The 24,862-nt window shown below is 43.8% G+C and overlaps 1 protein-coding gene and 1 pseudogene across 1 annotated transcript; both read right to left on the bottom strand.

Annotated features, from left to right (window-relative positions):
• Positions 1–3,599: 3,599 nt before the first annotated feature.
• On the bottom strand, positions 3,600–8,054 carry LOC123057632 (extradiol ring-cleavage dioxygenase). Its single transcript, XM_044480561.1, has 3 exons — positions 7,767–8,054; positions 4,154–4,524; positions 3,600–3,993 (listed from the first exon to the last, which is right to left on the bottom strand). Exons 1-3 carry the CDS (start codon positions 7,998–8,000, stop codon positions 3,801–3,803), a joined length of 798 nt encoding a protein of 265 aa, XP_044336496.1. The 5' UTR covers positions 8,001–8,054; the 3' UTR covers positions 3,600–3,800.
• Positions 8,055–14,001: 5,947 nt separating this feature from the next.
• Positions 14,002–17,417, bottom strand: LOC123057631 (cytochrome P450 84A1-like; annotated as a pseudogene).
• Positions 17,418–24,862: the final 7,445 nt, after the last annotated feature.

The following is a 24,862-nucleotide window of genomic DNA, read 5'->3' as shown; positions in this document are numbered from 1 at the left end:
CCTCTCGGTAATGCACATCACTTAAGCCTTGCAAGAAATGCAACTAATGAGTTAGTTGCGAGATGATGTATTACGGAACGAGTAAAGAGACTTGCCGGTAACGAGATTGAACTAGGTATTGGATACCGACGATCGAATCTCGGGCAAGTAACATACCGATGACAAAGGGAACAACGTATGTTGTTATGCGGTCTCACCGATAAAGATCTTCGTAGAATATGTAGGAGCCAATATGGGCATCCAGGTCCCGCTATTGGTTATTGACCGGAGACGTGTCTCGGTCATGTCTACATTGTTCTCGAACCCGTAGGGTCCGCACGCTTAAGGTTTCGATGACAGTTATATTATGAGTTTATACGTTTTGATGTACCGAAGGTTGTTTGGAGGCCTGGATGTGATCACGGACATGACGAGGAGTCTCGAAATGGTCGAGACATAAAGATTGATATATTGGAAGCCTATGTTTGGATATCGGAAGTGTTCCGGGTGAAATCGGGATTTTACCGGAGTACCGGGAGGTTACTGGAATCCCCCGGGAGCTATATGGGCCTTAGTGGGCCTTAGTAGAAAAGAGAAGGGGCAGCCCAAGATGGGCCGCGCGCCCCTCCCCTCCCTTGGTCCGAATAGGACAAGGAGAGGGGGCCGGCCCCCCTCTCTCTTTTCCCCCCTCCGCGAATCCTATTCCAACTAGGATTGGGGGGGGGGATCCTACTCCCAGAGGGAGTAGGACTCCTCCTAGCGCGCCTCTCCTAGGCCGGTCGCACCCCCCCTTGATCCTTTATATATGGAGGCAGGGGAACCCTAGAGACACACAAGTTGATCCATGTGATCTTATTCTTAGCCGTGTGCGGCGCCCCCTGCCACCATAGTCCTCGATAATATTGTAGCGGTGCTTAGGCGAAGCCCTGCGATAGTAGTACATCAAGATCATCACCACGCCGTCGTGCTGACGGAACTCTTCCCCGACACTTTGCTGGATCGAAGTCCGGGGATCGTCATCGAGCTGAACGTGTGCTAAAACTCGGAGGTGCCGTAGTTTCGGTGCTTGATCGGTCGGGCCGTGAAGACGTACGACTACATCAACCAAACGCTTCCGTTGTCGATCTACAAGGGTACGTTGTTCACACTCTCCCCTCGTTGCTATGCATCACCATGATCTTGCGTGTGCGTAGGAAAATTTTGAAATTACTACGTTCCCCAACAGGTACGTAGGCAGTAGCTAGATGGCTTCTTCTCTCTTTTTGATTCTCAATACAATGCTCTCCTTGATGTTCTTGGACATCTATATGATGTAATGACTTTTTGCGGTGTGTTTGTTGGGATCCGATGAAGTTCGATTTTATGAGCAGATCTATCCATGACTATTATTTGAGTTTTCTTTGATCTTTTATATGCATGATTGTTATAACCTTGTATTTCTTCTCTGAATCTTTGATCTAGTTAGACCAACTAGATTGATTTTTCTTGCAATGGAAAGAGGTGCTTTATGATGGGTTCGATCTTGCAGTGTCCTCACCAGTGACATAAGGGGTAGCGAGGCACGCATGTATCGTTGCTATTAAGGACAAAAAGATGGGGTCTAATCCTACATCAATAGATCTTGTCTACATCATGCCATTGTTCTTATTGTATTACTATGTTTCTCCATGAACTTAATACACTAGATGCATGCTGGATAACGGTCGATGTGTGGAGTAATAGTAGTAGATGCAGGCAGTAATCAATCTACTAATTTTGGACATGATCCCTATATACATGATCATTGTCTTGGGTATCGTCATAATTATTTGTTCTTCTATCAATTGCCCAACAGTAATTTGTTTACCCACCGTATGCTAATTTCTCGAGAGAAGCCACTAGTGAAATCTACGGCCCCTGGGTCTATCTTTTATCATATTGTTTTCAGATCTATTATTCCAAAACCCCAAAAATACCTTCTTACAATTTTTCTTTACTTATTTTATTTCATGTTTTTGCAAGATCTATTTATACAATCTACCACAATTTTATCTATCTTTTTACCGTAGAGGGATTGATAACCCCTCTTCCGCGCTGGGTTGCAAGTATTTGTTCTTTGTGTGCAGGTACCGCTTACATAGTGTTGTTTGGTTCTTCTACTGGATTGATAACCTTGATTTCATAACCGAGTGAAATACTTACCGTCGCTGTGCTGCATCATCCCTTCCTCTTTGGGGAATTACCGACACAGTCTAGCCATGTCACACATGCACATGCACCTACTGCAAACATGCACATACATGAGCCCCCTTGTATGATGTCTTCATTAGTATTTGTCCCTTGTATGCACGTACATTAGCTCCTCTTACTTGGCTTGACCACATGGATTGACTTCTAGGAAAATCTTCAGTATAATCTCGCCTTTTAATACGTACTGTGTATGTGCTTTCAATAATTCTGCATAAAGCACAAAAATATGTAGTATATTTGTTTCCAATAGTAAAACAAATACTTGAATAATTAGTTAATTACTGCTATAAATCACCTAAGAAATATGCCGTATAATATTTGTATATGTATATATGGTGGTTATGTCCACATCACAACCATAGAATGGTTGGCTATCAATGCACTTTGGTTGTAATGCACCAAGGATGGGATAATGGGGGTGACTTGGTTTTCATGATTTTTCAGACGATCTTCCCCACACTATGAACCAGACTTATTGGCGGGAAATCACGGATGTCCACAGCGCCAAGCTTCTTTGGCAGATGATAAAAATCTTCAATACAAAAGTAACTACTAGAATAATCTTGGGAGGTACAAAGAGAAATCTACTATGATTAAAAGTGGCATGTAAAAACTTGCAAGCAAGTACGCTGGCAACTGGAAAAAAACAAATGATAGGTGTCACACGTGTGGCACGAAGCACTCCGGTCACTTTTTTACAACTAAAGTTGCCATCCGGAAAGGAAAAATAAACCCAAAAAAACTGAAACTTGTCATCTGATTTTTTTGCCATGCTTGACAATTGAAGTTGCCATTCTCGCGTCAATAAACTTGCCATAGAAGATATTTGGAGTTGACATGTGTTTGTGCCACACGTATGACATTTATCAGGGCTAAAAAAAGACACGATGCGGAGAATATTTTACATCGGTCCATGAGTTTTGGCTAAGAGGCCCAATAAATTGGGAGAAAGGGAGTAGTAGACGCAATACGTATAGTACGAGCCGCTGCCTTCTCCTCCTCCTCCTCCTCCACAAAAAAGTTAGGGCTTCTGCCTCCCGCTGGCGCCGCCGCAGGTCCGCCTTCTCTCCGGTGGCCCTAGCTAGGGCCATGGGGGCGTGGTGGATCTCGGCAAGGGCCGGCGGGAGGGCTTCGTTTTTAGTTCAGTATTGCTAGGGTTTGTGTCCTGCTTAGGATGACGAGGCAACGGCGGCTCCCTAAAGATGGAATAAAGGTCTCCCCGCCTAGGCCCCGTTCTGGCGGTGCGTCTAGCATCGTTGGTGGGCGTGTGGAGCACGACGACTTTTCGACTGTCTACTATAACAAGTTGTGCCCGACTCCGGCGATGGAGGGGTGATGATGGCGGCGCGCCTTCGGCTTGCTTCAATGCTGATAGTCATCGCTAGGTGGTCTACGGATCTGGATGTAATTTCTATTATTTCTGGTATTCGTTGTACTGCCACGATTAAAAATGAATAGATCGGAAATTTTCTCGCAAAAAAAATACATATAGTACGACCAGGCACGCTCTCGAGCAGCTGCCGTTAGTTGCATATAGATCCAGCTACTGTGAGGTGACACGACATCGAGCCGAGTGACACAGCTCGAGGCCGTCAGTTCTTCTCGGTGAAACGATACGACGCATACGAGTGGTTGGTGTTGGTCCAGCTACGGTGGATCAGCTCCGCCTTGGACTCGTCCCCCGCGGCGCCGAGCGCGACGTGCAGCGGATGAAAATGTTCCGGTGATGGGTGCGCCACCTTGCCGTAGGGCGCCCTCTCATCGTAGCGGTTCACGTCGTCGTACCTGGCCATGCCAAGCCAAGACCACTCAATGGAGAAACAAGAATCGGCACCAGCATGAATGCATGCATGATCGATCAAGATGAGATGATTGGATTGGCAACCATGGATGCCCGTTGTGAAGCAGAACCCTCCCGAAGCTCATCGTCACCATTTTCAATTACCTTCCACCCATGAGCGAATCCTCAAGCCAGGTGTCGAAGTCGGAGGCCCATTGCGGCACCGGCGCCTCGTAAAGTGTCATTTTGCTCAGGTTGTGCGTCGCGCTCCCGGAGCCGAGGACGAGGACGCCGTCCGCTCTGAGGGGAGCCAGCGCCTTGCCGAGGTTGTAATGGTAGGTGCCGTCGCGGCCGGCATGAACCGAGAGCTGGCACACCGGGATGTCAGCCTCCGGGTACATCAGCATCAGCGGCACCCATGCACCGTGGTCGAGCCCACGGCCGTGGTGTTCCTCCACGGGACCGAACCCGGCTTGTTCGAGGAGCTCTTTGGTCCTCATGGCCAGATCGGGGGCGCCAGGAGCAGGGTACTTCAGCTGGATCATTCAAAATATAGTTAACAGCAAACAAAATTACACTGCAGTGCAAACACCACGGTAGGTATGCATCTTCTCTACTACCGACAGAACAAAAATACAATCCTAAACAGTTCATGTATTCTTTGCTTCTTTTCGTATGACTACAAGTATCTAATGTAGGGGGGGGGGGGGGGGTCTGGGGATCATTAACTTGGAATTAATGAACAGAGCCCTCTTAGTAAAGTGGTTGTGGAAACTGGAAAATGAATCTGGAACTTGGGTAAACATTCTGAAGTCTAAATATATTCAAAATAAATGTCTGTCTGGGCTGGAAAAAAAGCCAGGCGACTCTCAATTCTGGTGTAGTTTGATGGAGGTCAAAAAACTCTATTTTCAACATGTTACAAAAAAGATTGGAGATGAGAATGCAATCAGATTTTGGGAGGATTGGTGGGTTGGATCTAGACCTCTGAAGGATATGTATCCTAGGCTATATAATATCAGCTTTGACCACAATATCTCAATGGCAGAAGCTGTGAATAAGGGGTGGCAGGGATTTAGCTTCAGGAGAGATCTTAATGCTGAGACGAGTGAACTCTGGAACAGTCTAAAACAAAGATGTGAGGTGGTTAGGATGCATGGGGGAGCTGATCAGCCCATGTGGATGCTAACAAAAAATAGGAAGTTTTCAGTAAAATCATTGTATTCCTTTCTGATTAATGATGGGGTGGGATTTCCACACAAGTTCTTGTGGAAAACAAAAATTCCATCCAAAATTAAAATGTTTCTTTGGCCGGTGACTAGGAGGAGTATATTAACAAAAGATAATTTGCTGAGAAAAGGGTGGGAAGGGGCAAAAGAATGTGTGTATTGTGGAAAGACAGAAACTATTGATCATCTATTTTTTGATTGCTCTGCAGCCAGATTGGTCTGGACTTTAATCAAATGTGCTTTTGATCTTAGGCGAAATCCCATTAGTCTTATGATTTCCTGGGGGGGGGGGGGGTGGCTGAAAACCTTTAAGAAACCAGAGACAAAGATGGTGCTAGTAGAGAGTGCGGCTATCTTCTGGTCGCTTTGGAAATGTAGAAATGACATTATATTCAGAACAAAAAAAGATTCATGATCCAATGTTTTTTATCCGGTTGATCTATAACTGGATTGTGGATTGGTCAATCTTGCAGAAAAAAAAAGCTGGAAAAAAGACTAATGCAGCTGGGAGCAAAGCTAATCGAGCAGGTGGCAAGTGAGGTATACAAGGCGACGCAACGGTGGAGACTGGCTGTTCGTTGTCTGGAGGCCTGATCAGCGAAGAACTGGCCTTCCACTTCTTCTATGTTGGCTTGTAATCTTAAAACTTGCTTTTAATAACTAGTTGGTTTGGCGATGGATGCAAGCAATGCTGTTCTGTTCCTGTGTTGATCGGGTGCAGGGATAGTAGGTAGCTTCGCTGGAATTGTGTGATTTGGCCTGGTGCGCATGGGCCGGGCAAACGGGGCGCCCGCCCTGGGCCCCGAGGAGGCAGGGGCCCCGGCCCAAATAGTATACCTTCATGAAGCCCAAAGAAAATACACGATTTTTTTCCAAGGAACCGTACAAGGAAAAGCCCATTAGGCAAACCTCACGAAGGAATTCATCGATAATCAATCTGTTTGCACTGGACCCCAGACCCGCGACTCCTCTGCTTCGCCAAATCCCAAACTCGGCGTCCCCGCTCCGATTCCAAAGTCGTAGCCAGTCATCAATGGATATCTACGGCGCAAATCATTCCCCAATCAGCTCTCCTTCGTTTCTCAACGCTCTCGCCGTTTCCTAGACTTTGGTCGACCAGGAAAGTACATGTTCTTCTTTCCTATAATCTCGTTCTTCAATTCAAAGATTCGTTGATAAATAGCTCTACGCATGATTCAAACATCGCAGATCCGCTAATCTCCATGGATTTTCTTCCGCTCTTCATTGGATCCAAATGTCAGAGGGCTCAGGCAGTAGTCTAGGAGAAGGGAGAAATTTCATCCACTTCATGGTGTCATCTTCTTTGTTCGTGCTGACTACTGCGGCGTACGGATCAAGGCATCTACATCCACATCAATCAATATCCAGGTGCTTTTGATCCCTGTATTAACCATTTTTTGTGCAGCTTGTTTACTGACTTGTCTTCAAGAATTACTAGTAGTATAATCTCAAAAGGGACAATTACTGTTAACTTTTACAAAACTAGAATTCTTCTAGGGAATCTCCATTTGTCATCATAGTATTAACATGAAATACACAGTTTGCTTTGCTATGCCGTATGTAGGATAGTTTGGAAGAGGTGAATTATTATTTGGGTGATAAATTTTTGGGTACCAGAACATGGCAGATTGGGGGAGGATCCAGAACATATGTACATGGTAACACAAATGATTAAGTAGCAACCAGTTTTTACAAGGTTATTTGTTGTGCCAAAAAATTGATGTCTCTATTGACAATTAGGAAATCGATATTTTGTGGAGCTATATTATTTCATTACTATCCCGATGCATTTCTCTTGATTGATAAATAGTGGTACTGCCAGTCTTAGAGTCGAAAGATCACCAATCTATGCTATATACTGGATATCCATATTACATTACTTTTGAAAAGAAAAACTGAGCTTTTAGTATGTCTCAAGAAGGGCCCCTTATTCTTTTATTGCCCTGGGGCCCCGTATATCCATGGGACGGCCCTGCTGGTGCGTTGTAAGACTCCAGAATTCGGTCCGCTTTTGGTTTCATTAACGAAATCGGAGGGAAACCTCTTTTATATTAAAAAAAACAAGTATCTAATGTAATACTTGTGGTATGTGTATTCACATATATGTTCGTTGCTAACATGACAGCTACGAACACTTATGGCTACGAAACTGTAACCTAGTAATTGTGGCGATAAGTAGTCGTCAAACAAAATGAAATCTTGTCTTGAAGCCCTTGTAGAGACGAAGAAAGATCACTAACCGAATTCACAGCTTGCAACATAAATCATTTTGAATTTTAGATTTAGCATGCAATGCTGACGATGACAGCATATGCATGGGGATGAAATTTCCAAGCATGCATACACTTACTTTGACACGTATGCTACTTAGATTTTTTTTCCATTTTATTGAGAGAATATGGGCAGAGAAAAATAGCATTATGCACGATAGGTGCGACTACTTTGCATCCTTGAGTGAGCAGAGTAAATCGTACGAGAAAATCTCAACGGAGTATTGACGTCCATGCAGAACGTACGAGAGGGCAGACCTGGTACATGGACTCGGGAAACCCGGAGAAGTCGTGTATGGTGTCGTTGATGCCGGGAACGACGTTGACCGCCGGCATGGCCGTCTCCCAGTGGGCCGATACCACCAGGATGGCACGCGGCGGCTGCGCGCCCGCGACCGCCGCGGGCAGCCAGGACTTGAAGAAGCTCCACGCCGGGATCGTCTCATCGACGCAGAGCGTGGGGCCGCCGTGCGATAGGAAGAAGGTGGCCATGGCGGCCGCAGACGATGGCGTGCCTCGTCTAGTTTGGGGGCGCGCGGCTTCACTGTGCCGTGAACACACACAGCAGCCGGCAGGAGCGCCTTTTCTTATACGGGCGCCGCGAGCATGGTTGTTGTGACTTGCGTCTCAGGCTAGTTTTTTTTAGACATTCTCGTGTGTCGCGTGGGATGTGACCGGTGAACGAACAAATGATTGGATGTTCTCAGTCGTTAAGCATCTCCAATTAATGATGTATATTTTGATGCTTCAAACCAACGATAGTTCAAGTTTGAAGCACAAAAAGTGTTTTTTTATATCTTCGAAATAGGCTCAATTTCAACGGATGGTCCAAAACGAGATGTAAATAAAAGAGCAACCTCAACAGATGATCCAAAACGAAGATGCAAAACCGCCCGACGGCCGCGCGGTTGCTGTTCACCCACTGTACAGCCGCGGTTTTGCATTCAAATATCTTGAAATTTGAAATAAAGTGCATCATCATCATAGTTGAAATCATAACAAAACTGCATCATTATCATCATAGTCTGAAATCCCTCTATAAAAAATGCAACGTCCCAATCAAAGTTTTTCGGCCTACAAATTAAAATACATATGAATATCATTCATGTGGGTCATCAACACCACCGGCGTTGTGAACCGTGGTACGATCATCATCATCACCGGCTTCTTTGTCGACGTTGTGAAGCGGTGAAGTATCGTTGCCGAGAGCACGACCGGAAGCACCTTCATTGCCACCCATGTCGGTCATGTTGCCGCCATAGCCACCTCCATAGCCACCCATCGTGTTGCCGCCAAAGCCACCTCCCATGCCAGTCATGTTGCCTCCAAAGCCACCTCCCATGCCAGCAAAGCCACCTTCCATGTTGCCACCGAAGCCATCTCCCATATTTCCGCCAAATGCACCATTCATGGCACCTCCCATCATGTTCATGTAGCCACCCATGGCACCTCCCATGCCTCCTCCTATGGCACCTCCCATACCTCCTCCTCAACATCACATTCAATTTGAAACAACAAACGAGAGCACAAAATATATATTTTACCTTTGCAATATAGCATCGAACATGTTGGAGGCAGTGGCCGTCGGCGTGGCCACATCTTCCTCCACGGCCAACGCTGGCGGCGGCGGAGGTGGAGGAATGGCTCCTTGGCTGCTCGAGGACGCTGCCGGCCGTGGCTTCGAGTCGGCGGCCCGAGCTACCGCTGCCTTCGAGATTTTGGCAGGCTGAGCCGCACTTTCAGCCGGGTTCCGGGCGCGATTCACCGGCCGTTTGCCTCCGCCTCGTGCCTTCATCGCCTTCGTAGGAACCGTCAGTGTGGTGGCGGCCGGCCGGGGCGGCGGGAGGGGGGCGGCGGCATGGACGCGGCGACGGAGGGCGAGTTCGCCGCGGTGGCAACGGAGGCGGCGACGTGCGTCAGCCCATCGACTGCGGCGAAAGCGGCGGGGTCGCCGGCTTCGGCCATGGCAAATGAACTTGCGGTTGGTCGTTTCGTGGGCGGCCGTGATTTTACAGTACTTGTATTTCGTGATGTAAATTTGTATCACGAAGTTTTCAATTTTATATCTCCGGAAGACGGTGATGTAATTCTTTTTTACATTTATACCATCTGTTGGAGCAGCGCCTTTTGCTTTCAAAGCTCCAAAAATTGGTTATTTTTATATATGAACCATCTATTGAAGATGCTCTTACACGGTTACATGCGTTCATTTGATCTGTGGCCGAAACGGCCTAATTCATATTTTTTTACGTTAAAACGGCCTGCTTCCTATGCGTACTGTTGTAGCTTTTCTGGACTTTTTTGGAACGAAAATACCAAAAATGGCCATCCGATTGTAGTGATTTTTTTATGTAGAAAGGAAAAGGTTCCACTAAACCATCCGGTACTTTTTTTAGCACACCATCTAGTACTTCTGTTTCCCCATTGTGCCGATTCGTAGGTGTCGTCGCGGCCACATAACAACCCTTTACAGAGACGAGCAATGATATGTTGAGGGCATTTATAGGTGTCGCTTTTCTTTGCTGTTGGTTAAGTGCAGTCCTTAATCTTCCGTGGGCAGCATACAATCAGAGAAAGAAGAAGACTAGTATTATTTTTAATTTAATTTTACTTTTTATTGGTCATTTTAGGTCCATTTGTCTATTCATTGCACTGACCTTTGTTTTCCTTAATATTAATCAAATCTAAGATGCCCTTTAACGTCTTTATTTAAAAAAATAAAATTAAGAATCCTTTTTCATCCTAATTCGTTGACTCAAGCAAACAGAATTGTGTCCAAACCTCTTTGTGTGTGAAAGGCTCTAAGACCATATATTAAATATCAAAAATACATATTACAAAAAAGAAAATTACACCTAAATTCTTGGGGTCTCAAAATCTTCTTCCTCCTGCATTCACTCATTCATGCAATGGGTGTATTGTAATAATATTGAAGCTTACACAAATTTAAAGGTTATTCGTGTCGTTAGATTAGAACGGTGTACATAGCTAAATTGAAAACGATGAAGCATTAATGTCCAAGGTAAGGGCATGTATAACAACCCAGAGGCCATGACAAAGCACAAGCAGCTCATGTAATGAATGATCCATGCAAGCCATTTCAGTCCCAAGGTGATTCATGACCATTTCTAGTAGTTTTTTTCCTTGAATTAAAAGGTTTCCCACCAATTTCATTTCTGAATGAAACTGGTAACACAACCGGCCAGGACTGCATCCCTAATACGCTTCCATAGTTTGATTACATGGCAAACACAAAATAAATGCCCCAAATAATCAACTCTACTTGATGATATCACAGGCATAACAAGATACTATGGACGACATAAGCTAAAATACTTCTGAATTGAATCACCATTTTACATCCACAAGAACCACAACATCAAAAATATAAATTCCACTTCCTCGTCAACATAACCTTGTCCTCAGGAGATTCATCTAGATTAGTTTCCATCCATTGTTGTAATACTTGAGATTATAGAACATTACAAGGAATGGCATAGGGTCCTTTACCCACCTCAGAGAGGCCCAACCAAACATAGGTGCATGGAGAGTCTCATCTCCGTGACTTTGTTTAACTCATTCGAGGGCGCGGGGGGGGGGGGGGGGGGGGGGTGGTCGGGACTACGACCGTTAGGGTGGAGGTTGTGACAAGCTTCACAAGTGTGGGATCAATGTCGCGGCGAGGAGAGAGAGAAAGAGGATTGTGCCTGGGTTGGTTTGGGATTCAATGGAGTTTGCAAGGTGGGTTTAAATCAGTGAAAAACTAGCACACTATTTCGTTCTGATCAATGTCTCGCTAATTGAATCAGTGTACAATGTCTCGTTAATAGCGTATTTTAAGGGCCTCACTATTTTGTCATAGAACACATTTTTTTTTCATTGGTTTAAATAGGACAACACATAGGTGTAAAGAGTTAGGAACATGACATGTGGAAAGTTCAACACATATTCGATGAGAAATTAGTACCAGTGCCTACTATGCCCATGTTCATTTGCGCATACTCATGTGTGATGATATCAAATATGGACACGTCTAGGAAGCGGTTGGCTGCTCCCTAGCGCTCCGAAGTCGCCTACTCTTTGAGGTAAGTATTTGTCCTTTGTCATTATTTTTAGAATGCATGCCAAAAAGGAAACAAAAGGAAATTACCAACCAATCATTATGCATGGCTCTTCACTGCGTGTTAGAGTTGGACGTCCCATGAAAAAAGTGTGAATACATTTAATTCAGATTTTTAAAAAGTGCGGCGTTTCGGCGCCCAGGCACATCTGCACCTGGTTAGAAAAAAATCAAAACAAATACTAGAAAAATCAAAAAAAATCCATTTTTTGTGTGTAGTAGATAATTTGATGCGTGTGGTTCACCCCAATTTTTAGATCATTTGAACATCTGAGTAGCTCTCAGAAAAAAAACAAATTAGGTCAGAACAGTGTGTGAAGAGTAAACTTTTTTACAGACCTCGAATTTGTCTTTTTTGCCGAGAGCTGTTCAGATGTCCAAATGATTTGAAAATTGATGCGAACCTCACGTATCAAATTATCCACCACAATTTTTTTTGGAAAATTTTAACTTCTTTTAGTATTTGTTTTTGTTTTTTTCGTCAGCGAGGGTGCAGATGAGCCTGGGCTCAGAAATGAATTATCGATTTTTAAATATTTATAAAGTCATAACTTTTGAACCGGGCATCGAAATTAAGATCCATTTTCACCGTTGGAATTCTCGTGACGTGCTCTTCGAAACTAGATCCAACATGAATATGTTTCGATGAAATTTTTTATGTGCAATTTACACTCTGTGTTGTGCAATTGTTTAATAGTCTATGTGCAACTACTTTATAGTTGATGTGCAACTTCCCGCTGCTCGTAGACCTACATTTTTCACTGATGTGAACATGTGTGAACACGTCTATTTCAAGTTTCATTTTTCTAAAAATTATTATAACTTTTGAACCGAACATTGAAATTAAGATCCGATTTCATCATTGGAATCCTCACGATGTGATCTTCGAAACTAGATCCCGCATGAGTATGTTTTTACAAATTTTTTGTGTGCAATTTACTCCCTGTTTGGTGCAACTGCCTAGTAGTTGATGTGCAAGCACCTGACATTTGATATTCGACTTTTCGCCATACCCATGGACATGCAGCTCCGTGATCATGCGTGTGTGACTACGCCGCCACATGTGTGCAACTCTCACACTCGTGCGTGAGCTTCTATGCCAACGAGGGTGTGCACCGTTGCGTTTGTTACTATGGCGATAAAAGTGTGCAATTATACGGTCGTGCGTGTGCCACTATACGGACAGGAGTGTGCAACTCCGCTGCCACACGTGTCCGACTATATCCATAAGAGTGTGCAACTTTAGGGTTGTGCGTGAGCTACTACACCAACAAGAGTGTGTAGCTCTGTGATTGCGTGTGTGCAACTATGCCACCGGGCGTGTGCACCTCCCCGCATGTGCAACCATGGTGATGAAAGTGTGCAACTTTGTGGCCTCGGTTGTGCGACTATGCTTTAGAGCACTTTTATATGCAACTTTTCTCTACCTTATGGATGTACCATTTTTATCATTCAAATATCCCTAGCAGTGAGATGTGCAATTTCGTCTGTTGCCCTGACCAACTGCCAATCAGACCATGTGCAAATCCGCATGTTGCTTCCACCAACTGAAACAACACATCCACAAGTAGAAAGGGGAAGGAGTTGCACATTGACTACTACGCGGTTGGCTGGAACAACAGACTAAGGTGCACATGCTGCTGGTACGGGTAGGTGGGGCAGGGTGTGCCAGCAATGAAAACTGCACATCCACAAGAAGGGAGAGGGGTTGCACATCGACTACTAGATAGTTGACCAGTAGTAGACTAGTCGCACGTCACAAAAAATTGATTGTCACGGTTTCTAGGCTGCAATCTCATATGAAGTTGGATTATATAACTCTAAAGTTGGTTTCGAAAAAATTGCACCTTGCAGTATTAAAGTTACATCATACGCAATAATATAGTTGCATCATATAGCATTAAAGTTGGCGTCGAAAATATTTCGTCAAAACAAACCCATGAGGGATCTAGTTTCAAAGATTTCGTCACGAGGATTCCAACCGTGAAAACATGTATGAATTCTGACACACTGTTTGAAAGATATGACTTTAAAAAATATTAAAAACTTGAAATAAATGCACATCGATCTATTTTCCAGCGTCCGACCAGAGAAGACCTCACTTGTGCGGGCGCTCGATCTGGTCTGATCGAGGCTGTCTATGGCTGGCTGCTCATTTCAGCCAGATAGTGCGTGCGCACTAATAAGAATTTGGAATCAAATATAGCTTATCACATCACACAGGGACATGTTTGGAGTCGAATTTCAAAAAAGGGCACGCAGGCACATCGAACACGGGAATATTTGCCTAGCACATCACACACGATGACTTGGAATTGAATTAGAAAACCAACCAACCAGTTTTTTCTTTTCTTTTTGAGAAACCAACCAACCAGTTTCACATGGTGCTCAATGGCGGGACAAGAACATACTGATAGCATTTATTTTCTCGGGGAAATACTAATAGCAGTTATGAGTACTTCCCAACAAAGAGAAATTGTTACCAGGTACGTATGAGACCGAACAAGCAGCACTTTACAACGTGCAGTTGAGTCGGGACGTGGGCACGGCGTAGAGGTGCGCGGTGCGCGGTCCAGTGATGCCGGGCATGTCACCCATGTCAAGCTCGGCCGGACTCATACCGTCGGGTAGCTCCCAGTTGAACCCATGGGCGAGGTATGCGACAGCCAATTGCACTGCATGATGACCGAATCCCTGTGCTGGACACGAGCGTCGTCCAGACCCGAAGGGTAGGAACTCGAAGGAGCCGCCCTTGAGGTCCTGCCCGACAGCGTCCCCCTCACCTGGCATGAACCGCGTCGGCCGGAAGGCGTCGCCGTCCTTCCAGGCCTCGCGGTAACGATTGATTGCCCACATATTGATTATTATTCGCGAGCCTTTAGGGACCGAGTAACCTCCGAGTACACAGTCTTTAGCAGCCGCGTGGAGAAGCGTCGGGATGGGCGGGTGCATGCGGAACGTCTCTTTGACGATGCATCCTAGGAAGGGGAGCTTGTCGAGGTCTGAGTCATCCACCATGCGGTCGAGCCCCACCACGTCAGCCAGCTCCTGCTGAAGCCGTGCAAAGGTATTAGGGCTACGCATGATCTCCGCCATTGCCCACTCAATCGTTGAACTCACCGTTTCCGGCCCGCCAAACAACATATCCTGTGTTGGGAAGCACACATTAAATGTACCAATAGAAGTGTCTCAAAAAAATGTACCAATAAAAATAATAAGAAATTGTTAATCGTACTCTCAAATCACCATGTATCAAATTTGAGTCAGTGTGAACTCATTATGCTTTTATCACCATGGTGGAAAGTTACGAGTCAATGAAAATGCCGCGATACTCCATGGTAATAATTCAGCAAGTCATATAAATGGTGATGTCCTTATTAACCCATTATCTTTTGGTGCAGCTTATTCTATAACTTCCTGAGATTTTTTTTGAAAGAACATGATGTTAACCGCGCACATCACACTCAAACGAACCATCTGTTTTTAAAAACCACTGAAAAACTTGCAGGTTTTGACTATGATTCACCATAGTTTCTTCTAACCAACCTCATAATTTCCTCCTCATCTCTATGTCATTGCCCCCCAAAAAACTTTTCTTCTGATTTCCCCTATGATGTCACTTATTTTGGATAAACTTTGTACACTGGAGTCTGAGGATTCTGTTTGGTTCACTATAACTGCATCTGAATTTTCTAGACAGTTTGAAATTGAATCAAAGTTTAAATAAACAAAGCCCAGGACATGTTTTGTTTAGTTAGAGGGTTATCTTTTTTTTTGCTAGGTTTTTTTGACAACTTGATTTTTGGTTAAATTTGAACTGAACACTTTACAAGAAATTCTCTCCTATTCTTTTACTCGGTTTGGGAAAAAGTAACTGAACAATACAATTAGGGGTCATCTTTGATATGACAAAAACCACGTCAGTTTGAAAGTTGGGGAGGGTTATAGGTTATAACTCTTATCTCCATAAAGAGTTTGAGAAGGGGGGGGGGGGGGGGGGGGGGGGGGGGGGGGGGAGTGCAAACTACTCTCTAATTCCATTACACGTAGTGTCTCCTAATTATTCCTAGGTCCTAGGTATAAACATGTCTCATGCTTAGAATATTGAAACGTAAGAATACAAAGCAAAAACTACAATTTGGTGGCTTGTCAACTGTTACATGATATGGAACCACATGAATATTACGAAGAAAATATCACAGCACCTAGAGGGATAATGCATCCACTTTCAGGTTACGTTTATTTCCTTTTTTTTGGGGGGGGGGGGGGGGGGGGGGGGGGGTTTAATTTCATGGAAATTATTTTTTTCCGAATAAGGTGGTATTATCCATGCTACTGGTAGTACTTCTAGTCTCGGTGGCTTCGGCATTTGCCTTCCTCAAGCACCTTTGGATGCTAATTGAGCCCGTACTCATGCATCCCATTAACTACTTCAACCACTTGTCCAGTCTCTTGCGCATAAAATGCAACCGCATTGTCGTCCTTCCTAAAAACAATGATTCGACACCACCAAAAACTTCCGCACCGTCTCATTGCCAAATTGTGTCACGGAGACCCACCCCAAAATGAGGATCATGTCGCTGACTAACAATGTCATGCCCCCATAACCACGAAGGACATGAGTGTCCCAACAAGCATGGAGTGGCCCATGCTTGCTCCTCGAAGTTCTCTGGCAATACAGGGCACATCACCACAAGGAGTCTGCTTCTACATAGCATAGGTCTTCTGTATTAGTCATGTACAAACCGACAAGGTCTCTACTACCATATGTAGCATAATTTCCATTGGACCACCCCCTAACTGACTCGTGGTCTATAAACCTACCTTGTAATAGTAAAAATAAAATGAACTGCTTAGAGTGAACTTCGAGTCATAGTAACGTACCATGATCATGGCCTTGACGTTGTCGCGGGTGAAGTGGAGGGCGTCCTTCCCTTTGGATAGGTTCGCGTCGGCGAGGAAAGCGAGCAGGCCATCTACCAAGTCGGCGTCGGCATCGGCGGGGTTCTTCCCTATCCTCACGTGGTCGTCGATTATCTTGTCGGTAAACTTGTCGACGGCGCTGCGCGCTGCGTGGAGGCGGCGGTTGAAGCCCAGCCGGGCCGTCCACCGGAGCCACGGGAAGTAGTCGCCGGCGTGGAACTCGCCTAAGATCTTGGAGAACACCCGGAGGATGACGACGAACTCGTCCAGTCCCTCGTCGCCGGCGCTGAAGGCAGCGCGGAAGATGACGCCCACGGTGTGGTTGAAGATGAGCTCGCCTAGGTTCACGGCCTGGCCGCTGCGCCTGCCCACGTCGCGGGCCAGCGCCCCGTACCCGTCGCGCACGGCGAGCCACGTCTCGGCGCGGCGCCGGCTGAAGAGGGTTGTGGCGCAGAGCCTGCGCATCTCGCGCACGTGGGCGCCGCCGTCCGCGAACGCCAGGTCGGAGCGGCCGTAGGTGAGGTAAACGTTGGCGGCGGTGGCCGGGCGGTTCGAGAAGGCGCCGTCACGCGCCTGCAGGACCTCCCGCGCGTGCTCCGGCGTCGACACCGCCACCACGTGGAGGCAGCCGAGGCGGAGGTGCAGCAGCCCGCCGTACTTCTCCGCCAGCGCCACCAGCCCGCGGTGCGTCAGCTGGTTCACCAGCGTCATGTTACCGACGATGGGCAGCGGCTTCGGGCCCGGAGGGAACGGCGCGTAGCCCGCCGTCTCCGTCTCCGCAGGGTGGCCAAGGCCACCGAGACGAGGAACAGCCAGATCAGTGGGTCCTGGAGACACTCCACGGCCATCTTTGCGAAGGCAGCCATTAATGGCATGCACGATCTAGCTCAGGATACTACGCTTTCTCACTTGCAAGCCAGAATATATAATCCTATACAATGCCGTAGCGAGGAATTTTCAACGCCCCGGACCAGCCTTGTACCAGTGCGCTCCTGTAGCTACAATGCACGAAGCATTTTCTCTTCACGCCCTGGGCCACGGCCTGGTGGCAGCCCGGGGCTTGTCGACGCCCCTGATCCTATATACTCCCTCCGGAAATTTTTGTCTTAAATTTGTTTAAATACAGATGTATCAATTCATATTTTAGTATCATATATATCCATATCTAGATGAATCTAAGACAAAAAAATTCGGACGGAGGAAGTATATATAGCTAAATCCAATACTTGTGTGTGTAAATTCCAGAAAACATACCATGACAGTAGCTGCTTAAACATCTAACCTTTGTCAGGTAGAGAGAATAAAGCAATTGAAACACAAATTTATTCCTCTACGTGTTGCTCGTGGGCAAATTTATAATTCATGGGTGATCCAGGATATTGCTTGATAATGTAGCCAGGTGGTACGGAGGGTTTGTAAAACAATCAGCTGGCGGATGCAATGAGCACTTGCGCAGTACTCCCAATAATTGGTGAGGGCGCAGAAGGGTGTTGATGTTCTAGCTAATTAAGGGCGTCTCGGATGGTAGCCCCTAAACTGACACAAGAAATGTCATTTTTCACGTTCGAATGTGGTCAACAGACGTGATGTGAAAAGTAGCCATCTAATCTTTAATCGGAAAAAATCTCCATTTGTCGTGTTGAGGAGAGAGAGAGAGAGGGGAGGAGGACAATGTGGTTACTTTTTATTGGTCAAGTGCATGTCCAAACTCCGGCATAACTCTTTTATGTTGCTCCGGTTTGCGGGAAAATGAACGTCTTGACCACTCCACGGATGCAGGTCCTCGTTGGATGATAAGAGTTGACAATAGTGCTCCGGACACCACAATTCGAACATATACGGGTCAGGGTGTGCATTCGGTTTTTTCATTTTGATTCAATTCGGTTTATACGGTTGTGGTTTATACAGTTTTTATACTTTGGTTTATACGGTCTTATACATAGATACGGTTCGGTCTTAGTAATAATGTTTAGTTACCAGATTAACTAAAGTTGACATGAATTTTTGAGCCAACACCTAACTTTTTCATGTGTAAGTACATGATATGTATCATAACGAGGAAAAAACAATTATAAAAGGATAAAGAATGGACGTTAGATAGGCAGTTAGGCGAATCACGTAAACTAAAGCACTGAATGGGCTAGAAAGTATTGTACTATAGTAGCCCATTATGCTTTTAAAACCAAAAAACCACATTTTTGGTTAATTTGGTTTAGCCATATGGATTTCGGTTTCTAACCGAAAAAACTGAATGCAAATGGTTTTCATATTTCAAAATTGAAACTGAAATCGAAACCTAAAAAGACCAAAATTTATGTTCGGTTCATTTTTTTGTTTGGTTTTTGGTTCGGTTTTGCACACTTGATATACGGGAGCTTTGACTGTCTCCTTTGAAAATGCCCTATGCACCATAAGTTGTCAAAGTACAACCAAATGATGACGATATATACTCAGGATGGTCCCAATGGTGGCATGTTGCTCCAATTATCTTGCATGTTGTTTTTCTATCTTTGCTATTTGACTTATTGGTGCCTCCTGGATCACATAATGTTGTTTTGTTACCAATATCACTACAGGAATTGGCTTCAATGCCGACGGCCTGAAGCCGTTGGCATAATACCAAAAACCCTCGGCAAAAGGTATGCCAAAGGCTATCGTCGGCATATGGTCGTCGTCTTCAATTTCCTCAGCAGCTAGCCAGATGGTCGTTGACATATAAGATCGATCAGCATACATGACAATGCCGAAGGTTTTCTTGCCTTCGGCATTGAAAAGCCGTCAGAAAAAAAAATATTGTGGCATGTTGGACATCGTCTGGACATGTATGCCGAGGGCTCTGCCGTCGGCATAAATCGCCACATGGCAACACCTAGTACCCCTTGGTGTTGTGCTATGCCAAGGGCAAAGCTGTCGGCATACTTGGGGGATATACCGAGGGCATTGTCGTCAACATACATCGCCACACGGCTGCACCTGGTGCTCCCTAGAAGGGTGCTTTGCCGAGGGCGAAGTCATCGACATACCTAGGAACTATGCCAAGGGTTTTACCATGGGCATACGCGCAACGTGGAGGCACCTAGTGCTATGCCGAGGGCTTAGCCTTCGGCATATAGGTGTTTCTATTTTTTGGCTTTTGCTTCTGCCGTGCAATTTGAAATACCCACATGCCCTAATACCCAGATACATAACATTGATCATCATCAAATCCACATGTATAACATCAAACCACCAGGAAGGATATGGTTCACAATTCAAATAAAGGATTGTAGAAGGACTTAAGTGCATAAACTACAATGCCATTAACAAAGCAATTAATAAAAGTAATAAGAATTCGCAATGTAATTTTATTACTAATACAAAAGTAGGATCTAAAAAGTGAATAAAGGAAACTTTAATGATAAGTATTATTATTAAAATGAAATGATATCAGTATACAATCTACAATAAGAAACTATAAACCTTATTCATATAAATAAAATTACAAATATTCAAGATACACTTGAAGAAAAATAAATAAAAGAAGAACGGAAATGCCTTCAAACGTCTAACACAAACACACAACAAACATGAAAGAGTTGTGTGAGGTAAAAATGTAGCATTCCCCTAAGGGAAGTGCCTTTGCTATTGGAGCTAGCACTTAGGAATTTGGAAACATTAGCAAGTCGGGTAGGAGAATGATCCAAGAGAAAAGCAGAGCCAACAAAACATGGATCAGAACAAAACCCAAAGATCAACTCAATTTAGCACCAACTCCATGCTTATGAAATCCCTTAATTGATTCAGGTTAGTTTTTAGATTAAATCCAACTAACCCATCACTATAATAAATCATTTGTCTAATGACAATGGACAAATGAATTCATGTGTACGGAATAAAGCCAACAATTGATAAAGATCACAACCAGACATGCGTATCGTAATCGGCGAGCAGGCAGACCATCTACCAAGTCAGTGTCGGCATCGACGGGGTTCTTCCATCTCGTGAGGTGATCGTCTATTATCTTGTCAGTAAACTTGTCAAGGGCGTTGCGCTCTGTGTTGAGGCGATGGTTGAAGCCCAGCCGGGCAGTCCAGCGGAGCCACGGGAAGTAGTCGCCGACATGGAACTCGCCTAAGATCTTGGAGAATACCCGGAGCGGCCGTAGTTGAGGTAAACGTTGGCGGTGGTGGCCGCCCGTTTCAAGAAGCGGATGTACGTCCCGCGCCGATAGAACATTGGCGGTCGTGCTCGCTTTCCTTTGGAAATGCCTAAGCCCCTTAAGTTGTCAAGGTAAGACAACCAAATAATGTCGATATATACTTAGGACGGTCCCAATAGTGGCATGATGCTCCAATTATTGTTGCATGTTGCTTTGCTATCTTTGCTATTTGAGTTAGTGGTGCCTCCTGGATCACATAATGTTGTTTTGTTACCCGTATCACTACATGAATCATCTTTGATGTCGATGGCCTAAAGCCGTCGGCATAATACCAAAAACCCTCAGCAAAGGACTATGTCGACGGCTACCCTCGGCATATAGCCGTCGTCTTCAATTTCCTCGGCAACTAGCCAAATGTCCATTGACATATAAAAGCCGCTGGCATACATGGCAACGGCAAAGGTTCTCCGTTGTCGTCGACATAGAAAAACAGTCATGAAATAAGAAACATTGTGGTTAGTTGGACAGCTCCTGGGCATGTATACCGAGGGATCTACTGTCGGCATAACTCGCCACATGGCAGCACCTAGTACTCCCTGATGCGATGCTTTGCCGAGGGTAAAGTTTTCGACATTCTTGGGGGATATACCGAGGGCATTGTCGTCAGCATACATCACCACGCAACAGCCATTGGTGCTCACTAGAAGGGTGCTTTTCTGAGGGCAAAGTCGACAACATACATGGGAGCTATGCCCAGGGCTTTGCCGTCGGCATATGTGCCACGTGCAGGCAGCTGGTGCTATATATGCCGAGGGCTTTGCCGTTGGCATATAGGTGTTTCAATTATTTTTTGTTTGCTTTTGCTTCTGCCCTGCAATATAAAATACCCACATGGTGTAATACCTACATACATATCAGGGATCATCATGAAATCTACATATATAACATCAAATCCACAAGTATAACATCAAACCCACATGAAGGACTTTGTTCACAATTCAAATAAAGGATTACATAAGGACTTAAGTGCATAAACTACAATTCAATTAACAAACCAATTAATAGAAATAATAAGAATTCATAATGTAATTCTATTACTAATATAAAAGTAGGATCCAAAAATTGAATAAAGGAAACTTTATTGATAAGTATTATTATTACAAAATGAAATGATAAAATTATACAATTTGGAATACGAAACTATAAAATTTATTCATATAAATACAATTACAAATATTCAAGATACATTTGAAGAAGAATAAATAAAAGAAGAAAGGAAAAGTCCTACACTAAACCTATACTAAACCATCTAGTGTTTCTTCTCTTGATGATCTTCAAACCTCCAACAGAAATAAACAACAAACAGGAAATAGTTGTGTCAAGTTAAAATGTAGCATTCCCCAAAGGGAAATGCATTTGCTCTTGGAGCTAGCACCTAGGAATTTGGAAACATTAGCCAAATGCCAATAGTGACTGAGTTGCTCAAGTGAACAGTGAGCAAATAGAACCAATGAAACAGTACCAATATGCCAATAGGATCAATAGATGACAATCAGAGCAAGTCGGGTAGGAGAATGATCCAAGAGAAAAGCAGAGCCAACAAAATATGGACTAAAACCAAACCCAAAGATCAACTCAAATTAGCACCAGCTCCATGCTTATGAAATGCTTCAGTTGAGATGGGTTAGTTTTTGGACAAATGAATTCCTGTGTACGGAATAAAGCCAACACTAGATGAAGATCACAACTAGACATGCTTTTCAACAAACACAGTACACAACAGCTGTTGCCCTAACTACAGAGCAATAGAGCCTCTCAGCCTGCCACAGCACACATGCAACTCAATAGCACATAGTTGAGTTACACATGTGTGTCAAGCAGCCAAGTGACCACTAGGCCCATAAATGGGACACATGTGTCAATTAGTGTTCTTAGTCACGGCTCTTGCATCTAATTAATGTTGGTTATAATCTCGACACATGACGGGCTTGAACTTATATGCACATTTCCCCCCGGACAATTATTGAAAAAATTACATGTCCACTCTTAGCAACTTCTACTTATAATAACTTAACCTTCTGTATTTGTCAGAGATGTACTTCTAACTCAAGCTTTTACAGTTAAGCTCCACTCAATAAAAATATTAATACAATATATGTACACTCTCTTTTACCAACATATATTGATTATATTCCACACACAGTTCTTCTTAGGGATAAATATTTTTTCATCTTATATAAAATTCGTGTTACATGTATTTCCTGCGATATTGCTAGATCGTAAATTTAACTCACAAAACTCATGATATATATCACAAAACGCATACTAGCTTGTTTGATATATAACCCAAATTTCACAAAAAACATTTTTCCTTGGCATATAATTCAAATTTTGTTGATCAAACTGATAATTAGGAAATACATGAATGCCTTATAAATTGGAAGAGGAATTGTAATTAAGTTGGTGCATAGGCGCCTTTCAAAAAGAGTTGGTGCATCGGCAATTCAAATAAAGCCGAATCAAACACACCACAATTGACGATGGAGAGGTGGTGCAGCCTAGTCACCTATAACTCAAAGTCCGTTGTCACCCTGCAGATACTCTACTGATGTTTGAAGTCAAAATCATAGGAACGTGTGGGGATTTACACTGCTACTCCCTATGTCCCATAATATAATAGCGTTATTTTTGACACTAGTGGAGTGTCAAAAACGCTCTTATATTATGGGACAGAGGGATTAGTTGATTACTAGGCTCACCAGGAGCTAGCCTAGCGTTTTTTTGGAACAATGGCAAGACAAGGGGAGTAAGCACACGAGTAGTTGTGTTGGTTTTTGTCTTCCAACTTTTCCACTTTCTTTTTATTGTGGATTAAAAATTATGAATATTAAAAATTGCTCAGAATTTTTAAAAATTATTCATGAATTTTGAAAAGTGGTCATGGATTCGAAAATTGATCATGAATTCTAAAAATATTCACACATTTAAAATATGTTCCGTGATATTTGAAAAGATCATTAAATGTAAAATGTTTTTCCTGAAATTATAATATAATATTCATAATGTATAAAAATATTTTCTTGACATCTAAAAAATGTTCGGTTATTCAAAAAATTCAATCAAGATCTTCTAAAGTTACATAAGAAATAACTGGTTTTTTTCTTATCATTTGTATTGATGGGCATTTCTACTAAAGCTACTACTATATATAGAGTTGTTCTATTTTGTATGGTATGCCAAAACACTATTGATATATATGCTTTTTGCAGACTGTATCATCATTTTATCTTTCTCTTATGTTTCTAACGATGAAGATCATGATTGCAGCAAAGTTTGGATCAGACGTTATTATGTTTCCTTACAAACAAGGGCCCAAGATTATGTTTCCTTACAAACAAGGGCCCAAGATTTTGCAGGCAACACCCTAAAGCCGTTGTTTCCTTACAAACAAGGCCAAAATTTGGACAAGACGTGAGAATTTCAGCTAGAAATTTTGGCAGCATAACGCGTTGGGTAGCAAAAGATTTTAGGATCACAACAATTATGTATGGTATTATAACTAAGATGTCAGATACACATGTGTGAGTAGAAATACAAACTTGTGCGATTTGCTTGCTGCTACCATCAATACCTGGTTTTTGATCTCTAATAGCTAGCTACTTGCTACTCCAATACAACTGAGACACCACGCAAGCTACCAAAATGGCCTCAGACTTCATGACCATGACGTCTGTCCTTCCCTTCTTCAGTCACACCACAAGCTAAGAAGAGCCATCCATCAGCAACCAAAAACCATAAGACAAGCTCAGATTTACACCATCCGCTCGTTTCCTTGCCCTCGCCCTCCTGTAGCTATTGCTCGAGGCCCCTACCTAGAGAGACAAAGACAGAACAAGATTTTTATTAATTAATGAACGGCCAAATTACAAGCTATCCACACCATAATGGAGAGTTTATAGAGTCAACACTGCCAACAAAAATACAACCAAACAACTACAGAGGCACCATAATCGAATCCTCATCCGAGGAAGGTTTTATAGCCACAAGAAGCATATTGTTCTGAGCATTACGGGAAAGAACTACATCCACAAGAAGCCTATCTTTCTCAACATTACAGGAAAAAGCTAATGCCACAAGAAGTCTATTCTTCTTTGTGCTGCAGGAAGCTACACC

This window comes from Triticum aestivum, chromosome 3A, assembly GCF_018294505.1.
Source record: "Triticum aestivum cultivar Chinese Spring chromosome 3A, IWGSC CS RefSeq v2.1, whole genome shotgun sequence".
Lineage (NCBI taxonomy): Eukaryota > Viridiplantae > Streptophyta > Magnoliopsida > Poales > Poaceae > Triticum > Triticum aestivum.
The sequence above is the reverse complement of the archived record's forward strand: the minus strand, read 5'-3'. Positions and strand labels throughout refer to the sequence as shown.